Source organism: Cynocephalus volans, chromosome 3 (genome assembly GCF_027409185.1).
Source record: "Cynocephalus volans isolate mCynVol1 chromosome 3, mCynVol1.pri, whole genome shotgun sequence".
NCBI lineage: Eukaryota > Metazoa > Chordata > Mammalia > Dermoptera > Cynocephalidae > Cynocephalus > Cynocephalus volans.
This window is the reverse complement of record NC_084462.1, coordinates 156,011,416-156,036,480: the sequence shown is the minus strand read 5'-3', so window position 1 is coordinate 156,036,480 and position 25,065 is coordinate 156,011,416. Positions and strand designations below refer to the sequence as shown.

General features: G+C 36.2%; 1 protein-coding gene across 1 annotated transcript in view; it reads left to right on the top strand.

The window, feature by feature from the left end:
* Window positions 1-23,034, top strand: part of TMED10 (transmembrane p24 trafficking protein 10) — a 33,512-nt gene extending 10,478 nt beyond the window's left edge. Inside the window, exons 2-5 of the mRNA XM_063091218.1 lie at window positions 7,151-7,262; window positions 9,919-9,992; window positions 19,486-19,612; window positions 20,038-23,034. Coding sequence (XP_062947288.1) covers window positions 7,151-7,262; window positions 9,919-9,992; window positions 19,486-19,612; window positions 20,038-20,159 — 435 coding nt within the window. The 3' untranslated portion in view covers window positions 20,160-23,034. The remainder of the gene's footprint in view (window positions 1-7,150; window positions 7,263-9,918; window positions 9,993-19,485; window positions 19,613-20,037) is intronic.
* The last annotated feature ends 2,031 nt before the right edge of the window (window positions 23,035-25,065 follow it).

The window sequence follows — 25,065 nt, the reverse complement described above, 5'->3', positions numbered from 1 at the left end:
ATATTGGTCAAGTATTTTGTAGGATGACCCTCTGTTGGGATTTGCCTGATGTTTTTCTCATGATAAGACTGGGTTTATCGGTGTGGGGAGGAAGACCACAGAGGTAAAGTGTCATTTTCATATGAACATGATTTATCACCGTTGATATTGACCTAGATCATCTGGCTGAGTTAGTGTTTGTCAGATTTCTCCGCTGTTACCTTTTTCTCACTTTCTATACTATGTTCTGTGGAAGGAAGTCACTTTATGCAGCCCACATGTAAGGAGTGGGAAGTTATGCTTACCTCCTTGAGAGCTGCAGTGTCTACATAAATTGAGAGTCTTCTGCGTGGGAGATTTGTCTTTTCTACCCCATTTATTTACTTATTCAAACATTTATATCGGTGAATTCATGGATATTTATTGTGTATTATGGATTATAATCCAACACTACTTTATTTGTTTCTCCAGTTGTTTCAGCTTTGGCTTTTGGAAACTCTTCTGGTTGGCTCTTACGTTCCTTTGACATACTCCTGGTTTTTTTGTTTGTTTGTTGTTTTTTTTTTTATTTTTGTTTTTGAGCACTTCCTTACTTCTGGCACTACAAGATGTTCCAAGCTCATCTTGTACATTTCTTGCCTTAGTCCTAGAATCAGCCATTTCTTCAAGGAGCCCTGGTTTCTGTTATTTATGGGGTTTTTTTGTTTGTTTGTTTGGGGTTTTTTTTTTTTTTGCGGCTGGCTGGTCCTGGTTTTTTTAATTGAAGAATGTATTAGAAACCAAGATCTGGATGGAAAGTATTATTTTAAGACATGTTTTCCTGGTGCTTTTTTCTTTTTGAACACAATTGTGGTAGCACACAAAAGTGGCCAATAGTAGTCCCATTTTTCTTGGAACTTTAGAGTAAGGCTGAAATTCTGTGAGCAGCAGGAGTGGAGGGGCCTAGGGTGAGGAGAAAAGTGGTAGTGCTAAAGGGCAGAGAACCAGGGCATGCAAGCATTCATCTAGTTCCTAGGTCCCACCTCTGCATTAGGTCAGGCCATTCATTGTTATGGAGGGTCACCAAAAGCACCCATTTGAACAATATAGCAAGACCATGGATGAAAATGAGGCTAATATTGGTCACAGTTCTTTTACAAGGACCTTCCTGATAAATTATTCGTTGTTTTTTTCCTTTTTTTTTTTTTTTGTAGCTGGTTGATACAGGGATCCAAACCCGTGACCTTGGTAAATTATTCGTTTTTAGTTCCAGGAAAGTTGTCCCTGAGATAAATTTGTCAGCTCTCCTCAGAAAACAAATGATGTATAATCCATCTTGTTTCTCTTTTAATCTTGACTTCCAGAAAACTTAAGAGGCAAATTTATTGTGCAGATATCATTTGCTCAAATTGGGTTCTTGATAATGCCTATTTATTTCTTCCTCCAGGTGAACTCTATTCTGTTTTATTCCTAATTGCTTTATTGGCCTAAGATACTTAAAGATCCCTTTGAAGTAGGCCAGAGAATTATGTTGAATATTTGGTAAAGGGAATTGGGGGCAGGCTCCAGGATCATGACATGCGCAAGAACATATTTCCAGCTACTGGCTAGAATGGCCCAAGACAATCCAATTCTAAATGAGTTTATTTTCCCAGTTACCTGTCTTCTCACTTATTTGACAGTTTCAGTGTGAGTATTCACATATTCTTGACATCAGCTACTTTGTGCATACAATTAACACTTTTTTCTCTATTTCTTAAGCTGTGAACTTTAGTTTTCTTTTCTTCAGAAGATGTTATCTAGAAATAAATCTTTATTACTTACCATTCCTTGATGTCATATGGGCAAATTTTATAGCTTGATGTTACCTTTGTTTAATTAAAGAACTTTATGAATGATATTATAAGTATTTTTATTGTTAAAAGGGAAAAAATCCTTTAAATACTTGCTATTTTAGGAGGTGAAAGTAGCAATTATTAAGCATATTACCAAGGTGGTTCTGTAGTAGAATTTAAGAAAGAAAAATAAAACCTCTCGATTCTTGAGAAACCAGATAATCTTTTAAGGTGATCTGTAATCAGAACATTTTAATTAAAGGAAATTAAAAACCATCATTTCAGCTTATTGGACTTTGCCAGCTTTGGTTAGTCATTTAGCTTGGCCCAGTTTCCTGTTCCCTAATTTTGGCTACCTGCTGGTTTATGTAATGATGATGGGGTTAGGGGGTGTGATTTTTTTCTCCCCTTAAGACTAAATGGCTTGGTTCCTAAATAACTGCAAAGTTATATCAACTAGATAGGAAACTCTACTGATTTTCAGAAAAATCCTAGGACCTTTTAGAGTGCCTAACATTTCTTATGATTTTAACCCAACCTGAAAGTTCAGTTGTCAAGTTGTCTGCCCAGATTTCCACCTATTCAGATACTTATGTTCATATATTGCATCAGCTTAAGGTTATAGGGAGTATAGAAATGTGGAGTCCCTGAGAGACTTGCGAGCATTATCATACACTATTTCTGGGAGGTAAAATTTTCATGCTGATGAAAGGTACAGACTGCAGTGGTAGGTCCTCTGCCTTCAGCTTCTTGTGATGCATTTGAGTCCTTGCCCTAGAATGAATCTTTAATAATTTTTTTGATGTCATAGAGCAAAGCACGTGGTTCTTCTATGATTGCAGTTCTCAGTACAACATGGAAGAGGACAATTTAAACAGTTTTCACCCCTTCTGAATACCAGTTGAAAGTGTGGATTGTTCTGGAATCCTTCAGAAGAACATAGCAGACTTCTTAGTTCATTTTGCAAAGTATTCAACAATGGATTTTTACCAATGCCTTAATAAACGTTTTATGATCTGCATTTAAGCCCCTTTACAATCTAGAGAGACTCCTCTCCTTAAATTAAAAAAAAAAATTCTTTTTTTTTTTTTTTTTTTTTTTAGGGGATCTTAACCCTTGACTTGGTATTGTTAACACCACGCTCTCCCAAGTGAGCCAACTGGCCATCCCTATTATAGGGATCTGAACACGTGGCCTTGGTGTTATCAGCACCACACTCTCCCAAGTGAGCCATAGGCCGGCCCTTAAATTAAAAAAATTTTTAGTCAACTTTCTTTTTTTTTGGTGGCTGGCCAGTATAGGGATATGAACCCGATACCTTGGTGTTATAAGGCTGCACTCTAACCAACTGAGCTAACTGGGCAGCCCTAAATTTTAAAAATTTTCGAATGATATTTTTAATATCATAGAAAATAAAGAGATTATAATCTGTTCTTCCAGGAAGTAAGGTGATTGGGCAAATGTGTGCCAAATCTTGTAAGCCCTGTTTAACTGGGTTGTCCTAGGCCGGTGACTGGTTTCTTTCCTTGCCTGTGTGTGGAAATGACAAAATCATTCATAACTGTTCGATGCTCTAAGCTTAATGCTTATTTTCTGCTGTCCTCTACCAGTTTCACTTAAACATTCCTAGTAACCTGTAATTCTTATCTTCTCCCTTAAGAATTAAACTAGTGTGGTGAGCAAATCTGGAAACTTATTTTACCTGAATTTGCCTTGGAGAAGTTTTATGTTGTCTGCAGCTTTATTCATAGGAGCCAAATCCAAATTAGGTTTTCAGACCAGCTTGGAATGTGAAAATCTGTTATTCCTGCCATCTATTTTTTTGAACTTCCTCTTTGCTTTTAAGGCTTGTCATTGGGCTTTGGGGGCTAGGGAGAGTGTAAGTGAATATCTGAGAGTCTGAACTGATTCTGAAGAAAGGCAGAGTGGCACCACACTGGTGACTATACATAACTTTGGGATTTTATTAGTTCCTAGACCTTTTTGCCTTATTTGTGTATCAGAGATTCTAAAGTATTCCATTTTTATGCTTTTTCTTTTAGTTGGTGATTCAGTAAAAGTATCACATGAACAAGAGGCTTTAGGAATCTTTAGGGCTAAATTTTCCCTTGCAGATTTTTTAGCTATTGCTGACTTCAAGGTCTTTACCTTGTGGCTGCCTGCTGATATTCTAATGTGGTGAATGCAGACTGAACAGTGCTGTGTCCCATTTGAGAGGACTCTGGGCTCTCTGATTTGCACTGATCCCAAGAATCCAAAGATTCTGTTAAGTCTTTCTTGACTTCTCTGCATTCTACTTCTTTTAGACATTCCTTTTGGGAGAAGGTAACATGGAATGTGGAAAGAGCATGGGTTTTAGACTTTTTCAAATCCACATAACAATTTTTTAACAGTGATAATGGGCAAGTTACTAAGTTTCCTCATCAGTAAAATGGGGATAATAAGATTGGCCTCCATGAGATTATTGAGAGGATTAAAGATTAAGTTTGTAGAGTATATAGCATGATTTCTTAATTCCTTTATCCTTCCAAACCATCCAGTTGTGGAACCCCAGGCTTAGATCAGTTAATAAACGTGCCTTTTCTTTGCTTCTGCATCCCAGCTGCTAGGTTTTGCCACTAGAAATTTGTGGTCCATGATCTCAGCTGAAACCTCAGTTCTTCCCAGCAGTTTTTCTATGTGATTTTAGTCAGCTTTCTTTCAGTCCTGTGCAGGGGTCGAAATTGGTGGCCCAGAAGAACTTTGTTTGGACTTGAGATGGTTTTTCAAATGTTGGGACTGGTTGTGAGGATTTAAATATTAGGAGATTTCAAATAAAAGTTAAAATGTTTAGCTTCTCTTGAAAATTGGATATCTGAAAACCTGGAGTACCCAGGGCAGTCATTGGCTTCTCCCTTGAGATGGGCCCTCTTCTTTAGTTTGCCAGTGTCCACCACTCCATGTGACTTATGCTGGCCTCTTAGATTCAGTATGTTTCTTATTTGATCCCTGAGGGTGTTTACTTTTGGCCTTGTCCTATAGGCTCTACCTCCTTAAAATTCCTCAAATCTGTCCCCTTCTGTCCATATCCAAGGCCCTCATCTAACCCATCTCCTTATCTCTAGTGTTGTCCCTCTTTAGTCTACTTTACAGTACTGTCAGATTCATCTTTGCAAATCGAATCATATCACTCTATTTCCGTTCTGTATTTTCCATTCCGTATTGCCTCTCAGCATGGTGTTGGAGTTCTACATGATTTGGCCAGTACCTTACCAGCCACTTTACCTCTCTGTGCCTCAGTTTTGTCCTGCGGAACATGGGAGAAATAATAATTTTTACCTATAGCGTTTTAGTGAGGATTAAATTTAAAATGCATATACAGCACTTGATACAGTACTTGACACTTAATAAGTGTTCACTAAATATTAGCTATTAGTATTATTATGATGATACCGTGTTTTTTATTTTTCTGTACCCTAACCCGTTGCTGTCTTTTTTACACTGAATGTTTTTACCCCTATGCTTTCCTTGATTGATAGTCCTCCTTCAGGACTCAGCAGCTCATATGTTGCCCAGATGCACTACCTGGCCTTCCATAATGTTGTGGCACCTGTGCATACCTCTAGTCACGCACTTTTCAATTGCAGTGAAACTTTCTCCTTTTTTTCTTTTTTTTAAAGCTTTATTGAGGTATAAATAACAAAAATTGTATATATTCAAGGTATACAATATGATATATGTGTACATGGTAAAATGATTAAGATAATAAAGCTAATTAACATATCCCATCACCTCATACAAATGGTAAACTGATATATGAAAGGTGCTCAACATCACTAATCATCAGGGAAATGCAAACCAAAACCAGAATGAAGCTGTCTCATTTCTTACGCTCCTCCTCATTTTGACTCTTAAGCAGACAGGAACTATCTTACTCGTCTTTGTATCCCCAGTGACCAGTACAGATCTAAGTATCGTAAATGCTTGACAAATTAATGAATGATGTTGGATGGCAGAAGACACTTGATTAACATTAACTGCTGTTATTATTAGGGAATTTGGAAATTGTGCCAGAAAACTTTTTTTTTTGGCAGCTAGCTGTTATGGGGATCTGAACCCTTGACCTTGGTGTTATAACACTTTGCTCTAACCAACTGAGCTAACTGGCTAGCCCACATAAAATCTTTTTTCTTAACCCATTGTTTCAAGTTTATCTAGTATTTATCACTTTTCTTTAGTTATAATGGTTTTTTCAAAACAAAATAGCTTTGTTATTATTTTTGACCATAAGTGTTGTATTCCTTTGTAGAAAATTGAAAGAAAATAAAGTATAAAGAAAAAATCTCACAACTCAGAAATAACTGTTGTTATAAAGTGCTTTTAAATATTTGAATTTAAATGTGTGCTACTCAATTTTTCTTGTAAAAGTTCACCTATTAAAAAGAATCCAGTTTTAACAAAGCATTGGAACATCCAGTTTAATATAATGAAACCACTACTTTTGTGTTCCACATTGCAAAGTAGCTTCATGTCTTAGGTGATGAAATGTGCCTTCCGACAGCCATGTGCTCTGGAAAAGAAGCCTGGGATTTGATTTCTTAAATTACTGTGTCATTCTCTTACTTCATATGTAGCCATTTACTTAACCAATGTATGGCCCTTCATCTAATGGAGCAGTTTAAGTTTGGAAAACTAAAGCTAAGGACTTAGCAGAAAGGAATAATCATTTGTAGAATCCAAAGATATCTTTTTAAAGAGAATCTTCTTATTTATCCCGAGTCTTGTTCCCACCATGTGTAGCCATTGACATAATTAACATGAAATTTGCAGGAATAGAACTCCCAGATTTTTTTTCTCTATGCATGCCGTCTTTTCCTTCTGTCCTTACATCAGGTGTCCTAATTCCATTCTACACCCTTACCCCTGCCCCATCAAGATTTTTTTATAGAAGTAATCCGTTTTTATGTAACTTTCTCCTTTTGTATTATTCTTTTGGTAATTGTTCACTTCAATTTCTGTGCCATGTCTCTCTATAGGTAATGATACTAGTCTACATTCTATAAAGTGAGTTTTTGTCAATAAGCCCAATTTATGTAACTTGGAACATTGGTTGGATCAACTTTTTGGTATGGTATGTCTTACCTATAGCGGTAACAGATTTTAGCCTGCAGTGTAGTTAGGCTGTTTGAATTAATGAAATTTTCTGTGTTTGGATTTCAACTTCTAATCCAGTTTCTGTCTTTGGGGACAGTTGGAACATAGTCATCATAATATTTATCAACAGTCTTTTACAGATAGTGTCTCTTTCTGTCTCCCCAGTTTCTATAAGCTCCCTTTCTGAGTGTTATTTGCTGCCACTTCTTACTTTTTAATTTTAGATCACAGATTCTGCTGGCCATATTCTGTATTCCAAGGAAGATGCAACCAAGGGGAAATTTGCCTTTACCACTGAAGACTATGATATGTTTGAAGTATGTTTTGAAAGCAAGGGTAAGTAATCAGAATATTTTCCCTGAATTAAGTACACATCTTCTCCAACTCTGTAGTGTCCTCTGCTATATAATCAGCACTCAGTTTCTAGTTTCATTTATGTTCTTTGTTTATTCTGATATGGAAACCCGATACCCTTTAGTTTTTGGAGCACCTTTTAAAAGATTGTTTAGGCGAGTAAAAGTTTGAATAGGTGGAGCACAGAGGATTTTTAGGGCAGTGAAAATATTCAGTATGATAGTATAATGGTGGCTACATGTCAATATACATTTGTCCCAACATTACATTTGGAATATACACCAAGAGTGAACCCTAATGTAAACTGTGGACTTTGGGTGATAATGATGTGTTAGTGTAGGTTCATCATTTATAACAAACGTACCGCTCTGGTGGGAGATGTTGGTAATGGGGGAGACTATGAATGTGTGGGAGTAAAGGGTATATGGAAAATCTCTGTACCTTCTTCTCAGTTTTGCTGTGAACCTAAAACCTAACAAAATTGTCTTTTAAAAAAAAAAAAAAAAAAAAGGATTGTCTGTTTGCCAGGGAATGCATAGAGAGAAATTACTAAAGTATCTTTTACAAAGGAGACCCTTTAGGGCTGTGATATCACCTAAGGGGATAGGCTGAACTGTTCTTTGGAAGAGACTATAATCTGGACTGTGACCAGCCAGAGGTCTGTGGTTTTATGGTTTCACTTGGCTTACACTATGCTGTGACAAACAGGGAGATAGTCAGAAGACTCTTGTTAGGAAGAGGTTATCTTGATAATTTTGACTAGGTGGGACTGTGAACTCCTTGGGTTTCACAACTTTTTAAATGAAAAAGGAGAAGCAAAAGTTTGCATTACATCTCCTCTGGGCAATGTCATAAACAGAGTTACATGTGGGATTTGGGAGAAGAGACTACTCTGGGTGCAACATTTTGTTTTTTTTGGTTGGTGACTTGTTGGTTTAATGCTCAGGAGGCATCTGTGACTTGTCTTAGTTCTTAACTTTACCTATGCAGTCTTATTTCTCTTGCTTTCCAATTATCTTTCTAGTCTGTCCAAAAGAAGTTCTTCACAGTATTTTAAACATGACATTCTTATTTTATTATCTCTTTGTCCATGCTTTGCCTATTGCCTAGAATGCTTTGTCCAAGTGCTGCCTTCAGGTGCTCCCTCTTTAGTGAAGTCTATCCACCACCCATCTCTTCCCTCTTTTTTTTTTTTTTAAAGATGACTGGTAAGGGGATCTTAACCCTTGACTTGGTGTTCTTAGCACCACACTCTCCCTAGTGAGCCACAGTTCAGCCCCTCTCTTCCCTCCTCTTACCATTGCTTGTAGCTGGGGTTATCTGAACCAGTTTTGTTTGTTTGTTTTTTGAGGGCTAGCCAGTACAGGGATCTAACCCTGGACCTGAATGTTTCCAGCAGCATTCTCTAAATAGCTGAGCTAACCAGCCAGCCCTGAACCAGTTGTTTTGGCTTAAAATTTTACATTCCTTTGCATTTTCACCATGGTTATTATGTGTACGTAGTCTTGGCTCCCCACTGAATTAATTTAAAGGCAGAGATTATACCCCATGAAAATCTCTAACACAGTTCAAGCACCCAATGAGTTCTCAATGAGTAATTGTTACTGAATTCACTTCAGTGGATTTCAGAAAACTTCCAATGTCTCTCAGGCCACAAAGGGTGTAGTACCATTCTCTGTGGCTTATGGTCTCAGGAACCCCTGTCCTTAAGTGGCACTGTATTTCCCAAAACTTCTAATTTCATGTAGGCAGTATTTTATTTTATAATAGTCAGGTAAATTAAAGGGATTGGAGTTAACTATTTTCCTTTAGCTTCTTTGGGTCTTTCCCTTTCTTCTACTTGGTGATTTAAGATTACAATTTCCCTTTGATCAGATTAACTTTTCTCATATGAACATTGCTTTGTTGGCTCTACTATCCCAAACAGACGTTTTGCTTTCTAAGAAACATCCCTGAGAATGGTACTCTTATTGTAAAGTTTTTCTCATGAGCTGTTCTAACTCTTTTAAGGGCTTAGTTATATAGCCCTGTAACATTTTATTTACCTATTTAAATAGGTCTGACATTGATCAGAATGTTTGAATTAGAGTGGAATATTAGATAAAACCTAGGTTCTTTTCAATACTCAGGTTTATATTAAGAAAATCCAAGCTTAGCTAGGATTAATCCTAATTGAGCATGACCTCTCAAAATTTGACAGGCCAACCATTTCAGATGTAGAAATGTGCATTTTTCAGCCTAAATTGGTGCCCACTACCTATTGATTTTTGTGCCACTTATTTTCACACTCTTTTGACTTATGAGTATTATTTACGATTTTAATAAGCCAATGTGTTTTGTCTACTCCTATTCTATTCCTCTGTAGTACCAGTTGCAGTATCCTGTGTCCTGCCTGCTCAGAGATTTTTACCAGCAGCATGTTCTCTTTGCTTTCCGGCACCCCACACAGATAGAGGCTTTGTCCAGAATGTTTGTGATTTTAGCCAGAGCCAGGAATTTACTGCAGCTGAGTATGGGGAGGAGTTGTGGCTGTTTCCCTCTATTGAGAGGGTAGGGGTTAGGGAGAAGGAGGGTGGGTGGGTGATTTCCCGGAATTTTAAATATTCCACACAATGATATCCTTTGATTTCTTTCTCAGGAACGGGGCGGGTACCTGACCAACTCGTGATCCTGGACATGAAGCATGGAGTGGAGGCAAAAAATTACGAGGAAGTATGTCCTGCTGTTACAGCCAAAGGAGGCAGTATCGTGTTGTGCTGTGAGGTTTCCGTGACCTAGTGAGGCCAACAGGCTACGCTTTGCCCAGAAGGCGTGGTTTTCTCAGCAGTCATGTGATAACCAGCTATGGTCTTATTGAGACAAAAAGTTGTATTAACAGCCTGGAACAATAATTTTGGCTGTGCTGTTAGCCAAAGGACTGAACCAGCTGTCTCATAGAAATGTTGGTGTGATAAAACACTCAAGCATATGCCATTAGCTCTCTTGGTGCAAAAATCGTGTGTGTGTGTGTGTGTGTGTGTGTGTGTGTGTGTGTGTGTGTGTGTGTGTGTGTGTGTGTGTGTGTGTGTGTGTGTGTGTGTGTATGTATTATGTATGTGTATATATATGTATGTATATATATGTATATAGTTACAATTTTCAAAAGCTGGAATTTAGTTATGTGTTAATGTCCAAGATTAAGAGAAGTGATTTGTTTTTAATTCCTAAGACTTTTTTCCCAGGACTGACAGGTATATGTACAAGTATACATACATATATATATATAGAGAGAGAGAGAGAGATGGATTCAGTGCTGTTTAGTCTTGAACAACTGTGCTGTCTTTGAGAAACAATAGTCAGAAATAGCTTTTAGTTCAAATAACTTCAGACCTTTAAGGAAGAGGGCAGGATAGAGGAAAAAGCTGCAAGAGACTAGGGTTAGTGATAATGAATAGAAATTTTATGCTGACAGGGAAACTAGAATAATAAAAACTGACATTTGGGTGAAAGGGAGGTGGAAGTGTGCATAGAATGAGGAGAAGGGCAACAGCCTTTTTCATCTCTATTTGAGAAACTTTTGGGGCAGCACAAAATGGTTCTGCAAGTGCAGAGCACCTTTGAAAAACCACAAGAACTATTTAAGACTGAAGAATTGATCTGTACAGAAAGATAAGAGTATTTTTACCCAGCAAAACAGTACCTGAGGGCATGAAAAAGAAGGGTACAGGAAATGTAACTGGCTTTTGAAGAATGTAAACTAAATAAATGAAGGAAAGTTAAGGAATGGTGGAACAGAAGTTCTATCATTGGTCAAGACTTTGGAAGAGAAATATCCTAAAATGGAAGAAGATTCAAAGTGACGAGGTAATTCTACAGCAGGAAGTAGTAGTACAACAATTGCAACTCTTCATGTCTTTCCTCTTTTTCCTTGTTCAAGTGTTCAATGGAATGAAACTAGATAGTTATTTGGAGGCAGTAAATAGGAGCAAGTGATACAGTAATACATGGAAGACAGTTCCCAGTAGAGACTTTGAATTGCTTATTTCTGTCTCCAGGCTAGTTTAATTAAAAGAAATGAAGCAAGAGGGCCTCTTTACTTGATGAATTTAAGAGTGAACTGAAAAATCTTTTTAAACCTTCATGATTCAGAAGAATCTTAATTATAGATAAGTAAGGTAATGAATATAAAAGTGCTGTTGTAAGATATGAAACAGTAGGAAAAATGTAGTTATAAGGTGGAAGAATAGATAAAATGATTTTCAGTTTGTGGTTACTGCTGCTGTTCCCCAATTAGGGACCATTCTGTAAGCCAGCATTCACTGAATTTGTTCTCTGTGTAATTTTACCTGTTGTAACTTTTTCCTTCAACATGATGGCTATCATTGAGGGGTATTTATTAAATAACAGGACACCTGATGCCCTATTATTATTACTTTTGGCAGCTGGCCAGTATAGTGATCTGAGCCTTTGATCTTGGAGTTATCAGCACCATGCCTTAACCAAGTAAGCTAAGTGGCTAGCCCCTGATGTCCTATTAGACATTAGACATGGCCTATTGCCCTTGAAGACAGATGACATTATTGTGGGTTTACATAAAGAATGGTGTGAGTACCATTGTCGTATAGCATTTTTGAACCCCTATAATTCCCAGAATTTCCATCATCCTTGGGCTTTATTGACACTGGGAAAGGGGCTTTATCTTTCCTGACCTTTTGCCTAACCCAAAGGGGAATCCCTAGCAGAAAGGAAACCACAGTGCTTCCTGCTTCAGATGTCTGGCACGTCCTAAGCCTTTCTTTACGCACATGGTTACAACACAGCTGTACGTTTCTGCTTCTTAACAAAAAACTCTTCCCCACTATTTTTTTTTTTTGACCTTTGGCCAGTAAGTGTATCTGAACCCACTACTTTTTTTAACGACTCCCCCCACAAACAGCAGATTGAGGCAGAGGAGGAGTGGTCATGACACAGGCCAAAACCTAGCCCTTTTCTCAGCCTGTAGCCAGGCTCCCTCGAACCTTGCTTAGAAATAATTTAGTTGTCTCTGGGCTAATGCCTGTGACATGGATAATAGAAGCACTTTGTTCCCATTAATTACCAGAGAGCACTGAGCATATGTAGAGTTTTTGAGGCATTTAATTTCAGGCCCTTGAGATAATGGAGATCCTTTATCTCTAGAAGCTCCAGAGAACCATTTGGCATCAATATTAAGATTCAGGAAGGTGGCACATTTCTTTCATTTTCTTCACATATAACACATCTCTCCCTTGTATTTGTGGACTCATAGTTCTGAAATCCCATACAGTCCTATAAAATCAATAGTAATCAGTGTCTTAATAGCTGGGCAGAGTATCACACTACCTACCTAAATTGTTATGCAGGATTTTAATGAGTTAACGCATGTGAAATTGCTGTGTAAACACAATACAAATGTAAGATGATATTACTTAGAAGACAGAATGCTTGCCATATCATGAAGAAGCATAAAGTCTTATAGCTTGAATTTAAAGAGAAAGAATGCTTACATCCTCAGAAATAAAGCACTTTCCTATGTGCTTTATTGATTTCCTATGTCATATTTTATTTATTTATTGGCATTTGTTTTTATAGTTTTTCTTTCTGTTTTACTTTCTTTTTTTATTAGCATATTCATTGTTACAAATCATACTTATTCTTTATGCCCCTTATCCAAACTCTTCCCCTCCTCCTATTTCTTTCTTTCTTTCTTTCTTTGGTTTCTTTGAAAAAGTAGTTGTGTTCAATTTTAAGGACCTCTGACCACTGTCTTGCTTTTGCTCTTCAAAGGGGGCATTTTGTACATTCAGTATGTGAATTGAGCCATTTCTTTTTAGTCTGTGGTCTGAACTAGAGCTATTATTAGGAGGGACTTACTGTCTGATTGTGCAGTTGGGAGAATAAAGGCAATTACTGTCCCAGAAAGAAGGTGCCATCTGACATATTCTCTGACTCCTGGGGTATATGTCCCTTCTTGCTGTGGATGTCAGCATTTTCAACATAAGTAAAATCCTGTTTTTCCTAGGGGTTTTATTAGTCTGTAATTTGCTATCAACAGGTACACCAAAAACACAGTTGCGCTGGTAGGAGCAACAGCTGAAGACTTTCCAAAAGTTCTGTTTCTCTGAATGCCCTCAGGAAGGAGGAACTCTGATCCTATATACCAGATAAAAAATCCCTTTCTTGACATAAGTTAAATAAAATAACACTAGTAAGGCACCTGATACATGACTGGTCAGTTCAGTAGATTTTAGCTCTCTTCTCCTACCTGTTCTGGAAACTGCCAAATGGCCATAACAGAGTAATTTGGATCTTTCTAAGTTTCATTTAGCCTAAAATTGGCAGTATTACCAGGACTTTTGGGGGGGCATCCTGTTGACCTTTTAAACTGCTGTCGATAGGCCTGTGATTCATATTGCCCCCACCCCCAGGTGCAAGTAGATTTGTCCTTGGATGTAGGTCTGTCCTCTTTGTCTTGATTGCATTAAACTGACTGGTTTTCACATTTATTGCTGTGCTTCTGGGGTTTGTGGAGGCTCTAGTGGGGGGTGTAGAGACTGCAAATTAATTTGACTGAATTTGGCTTGCCACAAGAAGCTTCTCTTGATCTCCATGCTCCACCAAAGAAAAGAATCTAGAGCTTCTCTAGAGTCTGGATTCATACCTATGTTTTAAGAAGGAGTTTGTCAGAGTTAACACCTTTCCTTGGTACAGTTACATATAAACTCTGTGACCTCTTTAGATTCAAATCATCATTAGAATGGAAGATTTGGATATAATTTAAGAAGAGTTTAATTTTACTGATATTTTGGACATGTTATAGATACACAAGGAGAGGCTTTATAGCTTTTCACTTTTCCAAACAGTACCTATGACTACAGATGAGAGTGATAGATACTGTGATAGGGAGGGCTTTCTCCTAGGCAGTGGGCTTCATGAAAATGAATACTGAGTGAAAATAGATGCAGAGTGCTTAGCATACAAGAAGCACTTGCTTCAGGAGACCAGCAGCACTTTCCTACTATGAGAAAGTTGGCTCCTTTGAAGAAGGCATAGAATGGACATAACAGGTCAGTTACAGGTGTTTACTGTGTATCAGGTATTTGGGACTATACAAACTATACATTGTTTTAATTTCCTTGAGTGCAGGGGCCAAACTGATATGGGGAAAGAAATAAAAATCAAAACAATCTGAATATGACAGTGTATGATTGAGTGTTAATTGTGTGACGCAGTCTAAGTGGTGCAGGGCTTTAGAGAAGAGGGAGTCAGCATGGACATGAGTGCTTGAAGGCCACTTCACGGTTAAGGTTTGAGAGACAGGTAGGATTTGGATACAGTGAGCATGTATGCTTTTGGAAGTCAGGGATTCTGTTCTTCCATTTTACAGCATAACTTTGCAGTTTGGGTACTGAATAGATGCTCTGAGGATCCTGGGTAGGAGTCAAGAGACCATGGTGTTACTAATCTTGATCTGCCATTCAAAGGGCTGAGTAACTTAATGGAATCTTTAGTTTCCTCATTTGTAAAGGGAGGGGCTCATTGTAAATTAGTCCCTTGTAGCTCTAACATCATTTGAGTATTTAACAGCTCCATGCAGCCTTCCACAGAAATGCCACCCCCTAGTGGAGAACCTATGGTATACATTGTCATGGAGACTTAACTTTTATCAAGCTGTTGGCAAAACACACTTTATGCTTCCAGCCATAGAGGAGAGAAGTAGACTAGAAAAATACCAGCTTGTCTTCATGAAATGTGTGCAATTTGGCATTCTTATAGATACTCTGAACATCAAATCATGTGTTTAGAAGATCAGAACAACAGTCAGTGAGTATTTTGATACTGAGGTTTTCTTTATTAGCTTTTTGTACTGACTGATCTTGATGATATTCATTGAATGCTTAGTCCTGGACAAGTAAAGAGAGTCTTGTTGAGAATATTTACCATAATTTGTTTTAAAATTTTACTCTGTTGCCTACAAAAATTAGAATAATAGCAGTGGGAAACCTAGGAAGTTTATTACTAAACTAGACAACTTATTCAAATCTTTGTGTCCTAGTATAGCTTGTTCACTTCACATTGATTTAGGAAAAACTTAGTGTAGTCATCTGATTTTCTTCATGAAATGTCTGGTACCTACAGAATGAAGTATAAAGTTAGGTAGACTTGGATTTCAATCCCAGCCTCACCAAGCTGTGAGATTTTGGCAAACTATTTAACATCTTCAAGCATAGTTAACTTATCTGAAAAATTTAAGGATAGTAATATTTACCTTATAGGGTTATGAGATTACAAGATACAAAATACATACCATACCATAATCTGAGCATATATTAATAGGTCTAATTTATTATACTATCTTTTTCATCCCTTTCCCCAATTTAGCTTCAGCCTAACTTTTGAGCCTTTTATTTGATATTATCCACCACCCTCCCCCAAGCACACAAGTGTGTTGGCGCATATGTGTGTACACACATGTACACACATACTCTATTCTAGCTTCTAGCACATCAGACTACTTATGTCTGGACTATTTATAGTCTCCTAAGCATGACCTGCACTTTCCTCCCTTCGTGTTTTGGTTTACAGGTTCCCCGCAGCCTTGAACGTCCTTCTCATCCCTTTCAAAATCCTGCCCAGTTTGTGAGACCCAGCTCACCCACTTCCTGTTAAGCTTTCCTTTATCCTCCCAACTAGAATTAATCTCTCACTACTTTCTTTCCATTCTGCTTTTAATGTGTATCTTTGTTGTAGAAGTTAATGCATAATGCTTTATATTGTGGTTGTAACTTTATATGTGAGCCTCTCCACCAGATTGTGAGTTTAAGATTGTAATTTATCTTAGTGAGTTGCACATAGTAAACACTCAAAAAAAAAAAAAAAAAAAAAAAACATTGCTAGGGTCTTAAAATTTTTTTCAAAAACTAAAACTTTTTACATTTTAAGCTATCTAGTCATGAAAGTCTATCTCTGATTCTATATTCTTCTTGCAATGAAAAGTTTTTTTCCACTGACTTCTTAACTTGATTTGTGTTTATGTCCTTCTTTCCTTTCCCTCGCCATATTTGTTACTATTTTTTAGGTCTTCTTGATTTACTTGTCAATTTTTAGTTCAGTATAATGGTTTCCTTTTACAACCAAATATTTTTATTATTATAAATTTTCTTCTTTATCTCTTCTCTTTTTTTCCTGCACAGAATTACTTTTAATTTTTTTTTCAAATAACAAATTTATTTCTTGTAGTTCCGGAAGCTAGGAAGTCTAAGATCAGGGTGCAAGCATGGTCAGGTTCTGGTGAAGACCTCCTCTGGGTTGCAGACTGCTGTGTTCTTACATGCAGAAAGGCAGAATTACTTTTCTTTTCTTCCTTTTTTTTTTTTTTTTTTTTTTTTTTTTGAGAATTTTCTTAATACCATTTAATCGCTAAGTCACTCAGGATAGTTGTTTGAACAGATTTGTTTCTTGATTCCCTCCAAATATTATTTTGATTTCTAGGTTTAGATTAAACAGAAATATATCCGTGTTTGTCATTTACCATTGAGTATTCATGATGTGTTAGGTGGTTGAAATGGCAAGTTAGTTTTCAATATTGTTTTATAGTTACTTGGGGTTTCTTTTAAGTTTTCTAGATCTTAAATTAATATCAAGAGGAAAGGTAGTTATTAGGGAAAGACTTTTCTTAGGAAATGAGACCTTCATCCCACTAGTGAAAGTCTGAAAAAAATTTCCTAAATGAAGGATGATATTCAGTAGAGATTTCATTGAGGAAGTAAAGTCTACTTGGAAGACAGGAATTGGCCTATTTGATTATAAATAGAGGTGTAAGAGTCTGGGGTAGCCCCTATACTACAAAAGGGGTTGAGGAGTTGAACGATTAAATAAACAATGTGGATTACTAGCAATGTGGAATTCTTTGCAGCAGTTAAGAAGAGTTAGGCAAATGTACAAGCATTATGTTTTTGGAAAGATCTTATTAAATGAAAAAAAAAAGGCAAACCATAGAAAAATGTGTACAGTATGATCCCATTTATAAATATATTTTAAACTATATTCTTCTGTGTACATTTACATATATGCAAAAGCATAAATAGTGTGTATCTTCTAATAAGGTCTGGAAAGATAAACACTAAGTTCATAACCCTCATTACCTTGGAAAAGGAATGTGGTGATTTGTGGTAGATGAGCAACTATGAAGGTGGACTTTTAGTTTTTATTCTCTTTGTTTCTGAATAGCTTAAATTTTTAGTAGGAGACTATTATGTGTTGATTATACCAATAAAAAATAAATACTGGAAAGTGATTTGGAACAGGTTTTGGGGCTATAATGTACAAAAGCCATCCTCAATACCAGGTTTAATTTCATCATCTTTTTTCAGCTTTTAGGCCTTTGGGCTATTGTTGTTTAACAATAACAAAAAAGTTAGAAGTTGTCTTCAAAGTAATTTTAAAAAATACTATTTTCAGCTGGCAGAGGCACAGCCATAGTTTCACTTCCAGTTCCTTTTGCAAGTTTCTATTTAGGGAGCCTTAAATAATTTGTCTCTGAAAAGTACCATGCCATTTCCTTTCTACTATCTCATTCAGGAAGCTTTGGAGGGGAAAGCATAGAGCAGGAGGGAAGATGTTAAACAGACTAAGGTTTGGCTTGTTATATATCTCTTGTATTGCTGTCTTTACCTGGGGAATTTTTTTGCTCTGCAGTTCTTTATGAAATCAGTCAACAGATATACAGTCATCCCTTGATATCCATGGGGAATTGGTTCTAGGACTTCCCTCAGATACCAAAATCTGCTTATGCTCCTGATATAAAATGTCATAATATATGCACATCTTTCCATATACTTTAAGTCCTCTTTAGATTTTGTAATACCTAATACAATTTAAATGCTATATAAACAGTTGTTATACTGTATTGTTGAGGTAATAATGACAAGGAAAAAGAAGTCTATGCATGTTCAGTACAGATGGAATTTTTTTTAAAGATATTTTCAATCCATGGTTGGTTGACTACATGGACGCCAAACCCACAGATATGTATGGCCAACTGCATATCCTAGGTTAATGGCAACACCTGGCATTTGAGCAATCACCTAGGAAAGGTAGTTCAGTGCACTAACCATTGGTTAATTATTATACCCAGGTGAACTGTTCTGCAGCTGCCAGGCACACCATTAACTGTAGCCAACATATTACAAACGTAAGAAAATGTACATCTGGTGAAAGAAAGTTTAGCTGTATCGTTGCAAACCCATCACCATATTTTTATGTACCTTAAATATAAACTCAGTTTTAAATGTCTCTATCTTAATTAGCAGGAGTTTCTAGTTTTAGTTTAAATAACTTTTGTCTTGCTCTTCACATGTTCAGTGAAGAATATAAATAAGCAAAGACAACATAAAAATCATCCTTAAACTCTTCCCATTCATCCCATGTTAACTACTGTTAACATATAACAAAGAGAAAAGGGAATTGAATGAAATAGAAGAAAAAGTGGGAGTTCTGCAGAGAATGTACAGTAAATAGAGAGTAAAAAAGCAGTTGTAGAAAAAGAATTGTTGAAGAATTCCCTATGCGGAAGAAACTTAAGAGCAATTGGTATGTAAGAGTTTTAAGATCTGGAAAGTTCTGCCAGAGTTCTGCCATTTTAAAGTAAATCATAATCTAAGATTGATGAGAAAGAAACATAGAATAATGAAATCCTTGCTTATGTGATATATGCCTCTAATTATTAGATATTCTTAGATATTTCATAGTGGTCTAGGTTGAGAAAGGAAAACAGTTATTTCTTTCTCACACCCTCATTCCTCAGTATGCAAGGAAATCCTTGGAGATATCTTTTAATTGGTTGTGTCATTCTTAAAAAAAAAAAGAACCTGAAAAATTCAGTGCAATTTTTTGAGCAAACCTAGGAAGGGCAAAGTAAAGTGCTTTATCAAAGTCAGAAATCTTACGAAAATAGCATATATTACTTTATATCTCACTGTATTATATTACTTCTACAGAGGTTTTAATCAAAATTAAAGTATAAAAAAAGTCTGAGATGGAAAGATATAGTTTGTAAGGAAAATAAGAAACCCAAATTTTAAAATGTGTTAGAATGACCGACTGGAGAGAATTTAAGTCTGGTGAAAGTTTTGAAAAGTTGTTGTCTTGTGTTCTCGATCAGAGCAATTTTTTCAGGGAGTGGATTCCTAATTCCTTTCTCTTCCAGATTGCAAAAGTTGAGAAGCTCAAACCATTAGAGGTGGAGCTACGACGCCTAGAAGACCTTTCAGAATCTATCGTTAATGATTTTGCCTACATGAAGAAGCGAGAGGAGGAGATGCGTGATACCAATGGTGAGAGGAAGGTGGCTCTTATTTCTCAATAAGTGAACCATGAAAGAGACAGATCCCCAAACTTTAAATTCTGGTATACCCTTTTCTCAGTTTTGCCAGAGAGGGGTGTATAAAAGGAAAAGTGCTTGTTTCGATGTTGTTACTGCTAAAGGTAAATGAACCTTGTTGGATTTTCACAAGAATAGAAATGTCTTCTGTGGTATGCAGTTGACCATGTTCTCAGTGTATCAAATTGATAGCACTAATCTTTGTAGTTTTTAATGTTTATATATAGGATAATGAACTTAAAAATAATTATCTGAAATCCTGCTGTTAGACCTAGGGACAGAGTGAAGTTAGTTAATTGCCTTTCCCCCCAGCCATTGTTTAGCCAGCTGAGGAGGCTCACTTCATTACATTTATAATACTTTTTTTTTTTTTTTAAGAGTCAACAAATACTCGGGTCCTGTACTTCAGCATCTTTTCAATGTTCTGCCTCATTGGACTAGCCACCTGGCAGGTCTTTTACCTGCGTCGCTTCTTCAAGGCCAAGAAGTTGATTGAGTAATGAGGTACAGTCTCCTCCCACCTTGTATCTCAGCCAGCAGAACATCGCTGGGATGTGCCTGGCCTAAGGCATTCTACCAACAGCACCATCAAGGCACGTTGGAGCCTTATTCCCAGAACTGATCTCCTTTGGTGTGGGAGGACGTGGGGTACCACATATACCCAACAAGTCAATGAGGGACTTCTTTTTAACTTGGTAGGCTTTGGACTGGTTTTGCAACAATAGGACTATTATTAGAGTCACCTATGAGAAACAATAGGGGTTACCTAGATAATGCCAAAGTCAGCATTTGTACTGGGTTTCCTCATGTGATCTGCTTGAACCATGTTTTTTTTTCCTTCTCTCACTTGCTTTACCAGCTTGGGCTTCCATTCTAGTTCTTTTACCAAGATTTGTATGACCATGTCGAACTTATTTTATTCTGATTGTCCTCTTTGGGTTTCCTTGTGAAAACACCCTTAACTTTCTCTTAGCCCATAGCTGAAATGCTTAGGTAGCTTCTGGTGACATCCTTTCATGTTTACGTCTCTTAAAAGGGTGATGGATATGACACCTCAACAAAGTTTCGTTTTAGACAATTAAAATATTTGTGCTTAATTGCTTGAACTTTTTCTTTTATGTGTATTTAGTTCTATACAGTTCTGTCACATGTATAAATTCATGTGTCCACCACTGCAAGATACATACAATTCCATGCCCTTTTATAGCCACAGCCATCTCCCTTCCTTACCCCCACACCCCAACCTCTGGCTACCACTAATCTGTTTTCCATCTCTATTCTTTTGTCATTTCTAGAATGTTATATAAATGTGGTGATACAAAACGTAACTTGAAGACTGATTTTTTTTCACACAGCATAATTTTCTTGAAATCCATCCAAGTTGCTGTGTGTATCAACAGTGTGTTCCTTTTTTGTTGCTAAGTAGTATCCCATGGTATGGCTATACCACAGTTGTTTAACCATTAACCCAGCATATGGTTGTTTTCAGTTTTTGGCCCTTACTAATAAAACTGTTGTGAACATCCATGTACAGGTTTTTATGTGAACATAAATTTTTATTTCTGTGGGATAAATGCCCAAAAGGGCAATTGCTGGGCTGTGTGGTAAGCACGTTTATTTTTATATGAAACTGCCCTACTCTTTTTCCAGAATGGCTATAGCATTTTACGTTTCCACCAGCAATGTATGTCTGATCCAGTTTCTCTGCATCCTCACTGGCGTTTGGTACTATTACCCTTTTTTTTTTTTTTTTTTTTTTTGTCATTTGGATACACTTGTGTAATGATATCTCATTAAGGTTTTAATTTGCATTTTCCTAAAGGCAAATGATGTTGAACATCTTTTTATGAGCTTTGAGAGTTCTTTATATTTCCTAGATACAAGTCTTCTGTCAGATATGTGGTTGCTTGAATTTTTAACATAACTTCTACCAAGGAAAAATAAGTAAAACTTATCAACTCTTCTCACATCACCAGTCACTGACTTAATTCCTGCCCTTATGTGTTCTATCTAGAGAATTAAGACATATAAGGTATAAAATAGACATCTAGGAGGGTCACGAAAAGAGCAAATACTAGAAAATACATGTTGTGAAAGCAAAGCCAAGAATCACTGTGGGAATATGAGGTGCCTAAAGGCTAATACTAATGTGAATAAGAGAAAATGTGGATACAAATGACCATGTTCATAAACAGTTGTGATAAATACTATCATTTGAAATCTTTCCCACATCTCCCAGGAAAGTAGGTAGGAGTTTATCCTTTCTGTAATTTCTTTTTAACCCTGCTGATTGTTACAGAGCTTGTCTAATCACAATGGCAAGAATTACAAGACTTAGGACCATGTAGCTTGCAGTAAAGAAGCAAAATATTGGAATTATCAGAGAACACTGTTGTATTGACCTGGGTAAGTATGAAGGTGTAAGAGGGAGTAAGTTATATTGTTAAAAATCTCAAGCTATTCTGTTAATGTTTCAGCTACTGTGAACCAAAAGCCTTTTTCTTGCTTTTGACTCCTTGTGTATTCCTCTTCTGTGGCGTAAAAGTGGTTCTCTCATTAACTGTGCGACATTGCCATCTGCTGTTGAGAATTGATAGGTACTACTTCTGAGAATCTGGCAGTAGAATCCTTGCCATAGGGGCAGCAGATGTTGAGAAAGTCTATGTGTGGTATTACATATACTGAATGACAGAGAGGGTGCATCCAAGTAGGGAAAAGAATAAACAAATTTGTGGGTTAAGATTCATCCTTAGACTTTTAAATGTGAAATTCTATTCTGTACCATTAGCCTAAGAAGATACTCTTTCATATTTCTGACTGGTGCCTTTCCCCTTTTTAGGAGCAATGAAAGCTGCTCTGTTAGTTATGGTCTTCTGTTCTGACAAAATGTCAAAGCAGAAGAGAGGAGAATATTTTGTTAATGTTTTTGTTCCCAAGTATGAGTCTAAACTCAAGCTTTGTGGAAATGAAATTCTTTCATGTCCCTTCCTTTTACTCATGCCAAAACTCCCAAGTTGGACATTTGTGCTTTTGGTTTGAAAGTTAATTAGTTTTATACTTTGATTTTTACCTAAAAAGTTTAAAAAAAATTTTGCCTTTGGAAAAAGGCTAGTACAAGAGTAAATCAGCTTTAAAAACAGCGATATTATCTGCTTTTCTCCATTTTTGAGCATACTATTCAAAATGGTCTATATAATGTAAATGAGAATGATACAGTTTAAGTAAGCTTTGTTATACCATTGTCATGAACCTCTGTCATAAAGTTATTTTTCTGTTTGTTTAATGGAAAGAGGCATGTGGGATTTATACAGATACAGTTGTGTTGGATTGGGAATTTTTGTGTAAATTTTCTCAAATAAAGGCTAGCAGAAACCATTTCAGATGTATTTTTCTGTTACTCTTGAGTACCTCTTTGTCTAGATAGGCAATAATTCTTCCATATTCCTTCCGCATTTTAAAGTATGGCAAATGACTGATGAAGTAGAGAAAAAATATTGTTGTCCTTAATTTACTCCAGATGGATAAAGTTTATGTGAGGTAGTAAAAGTTTATTATATTTTATATATGTAATATATATAAATTATACTTTTATATATATATAACTAATAATCCTTAATTATGCATTCTCAGAAAGACCAAATAATGTTCTGTAAGCCAGGCATTCTCTGTAACTTCTCTCTTTTGGAAACTGCTATTGAAATTATTCTTACAAAGAGACTTCTCCCTTGCCCTCCATTCCTAAAATACCCCTCCCAATTTCGAACCCCTTGGGACTTGGTTTTTGGGCACATCACATCTATGTAAAACCCAACCCCAGGAGGTAAAGGCCTTTTTCTTTTTTACTTTCACTTACAGTTGAACATTTTTCACAAAGCTTCTTTCCAAGAGCTATCATGAAGTGCTTTGCACATTCCCTGGCTGGCATCTTATTCTCTACCTCAATTCTCCCAATAGCCAAATAAAATTTATTAATGACTCCATAGTCTATATAGTGATTTTCCCAATATTTCGATATAAATATTTTAACAAAAAAAATGTTTTGTTTCTCACTGATGTTTTACTTTTAGAGAACATAAATAATGAATGAATTCAGCAAAACTTATAAATGAATTTAATAGTCTCAGTACTATCATATACTTGTTAAGTGATAATACATAGTTTGAAAATGATTTATTCAGTCTGCTGCAGTGGTGTCCCATTTAATGTGAGCTGCATGCATCATTTTAAATTTTCTCATACTGCATTAAAAAAGTAAAAATAAATAGGTGAAATTACCAAAGATATTAACATTTCAACATATAGTCAATATAAAAATGATTAATGAGATATTTTACATTCTATTTCTCATATAAAATCTTTGAAATCCAGTGTGCATTTTACAGATATGGGACATCTCCATTCAGACTAGCCACAATTCAAGTGTTGAGTAGTTACAGGTAGCTAATGGCTACTGTAACAGACAGTGAACATATAGACTCTTCTTGGTTTTTAGTGAATTCCTTAATCTTTACAGTAACTCTGGCCCATTGGAAACTGCCATTTACAAACTGGGAACTTATGTAGCATTCTGACTATTCACTTGTTAAAACATGGGAATAGTCCATTTTTGACCAAAGGCACTTCAAAATCAGTTACACCTTTAGAATAAATGTTGAGTATTTCTGAACTTAGGAATATTCAAAGGTAAGATAATTTGTTTCAGTTCTATATGATATAATGAAGAACTCAGCATGAATGTTTCTGTATTCTCTAAGATGCAGTTGGACATTTAGTTTATGATATCTATGCATTATAACTAGAAAAATTCACAATTTCAGGCCAACCAAGTTATAGAAAAATATTTAGTTGCTCATTGCAATGGTGCCAGAAAAATGAATTGTTAAGCTTTGGCTGAAACTTATTCAGCTTTTCTGAATGAAAGTTAATACTTCTGATTTTAAGTAATTGTGTTTTTCATTCTTTCAACTCAAAATATATATATTTACTTATTTATATTTATTATTTATGTATATATATTTATTTCCATTCTTTCAACTAAAAAAGCATATGTATTTATTGAGCACCTATTTTTTTTTAACAGAGGTAATAGAGTAGCAGGGGTAATGGCAGAATTGACAGTCAAGCCGAGCTAAACTCTGGAATATGTCTAGATAAATAAGAAGCAATAACTATCCTCAAAGTGCCTTCTGCTTTATAGGAGGTGGTAAATGGAATGGTCTCTTTCTGGAATGATTTTCCTAGTTTGTTTAGCCATCACTAATTTAAATATTTGGATATTATTCCAGGAAACCTTCACTCACCTAGGAAGTTTGGCTTGGAAAGATACCCCTCCTAAATGCCTTTCTAGAATCTTGTACTTTAATAGCACTTATTACAAACAGTTGTATTTGCCTGGTTATTTCCTCT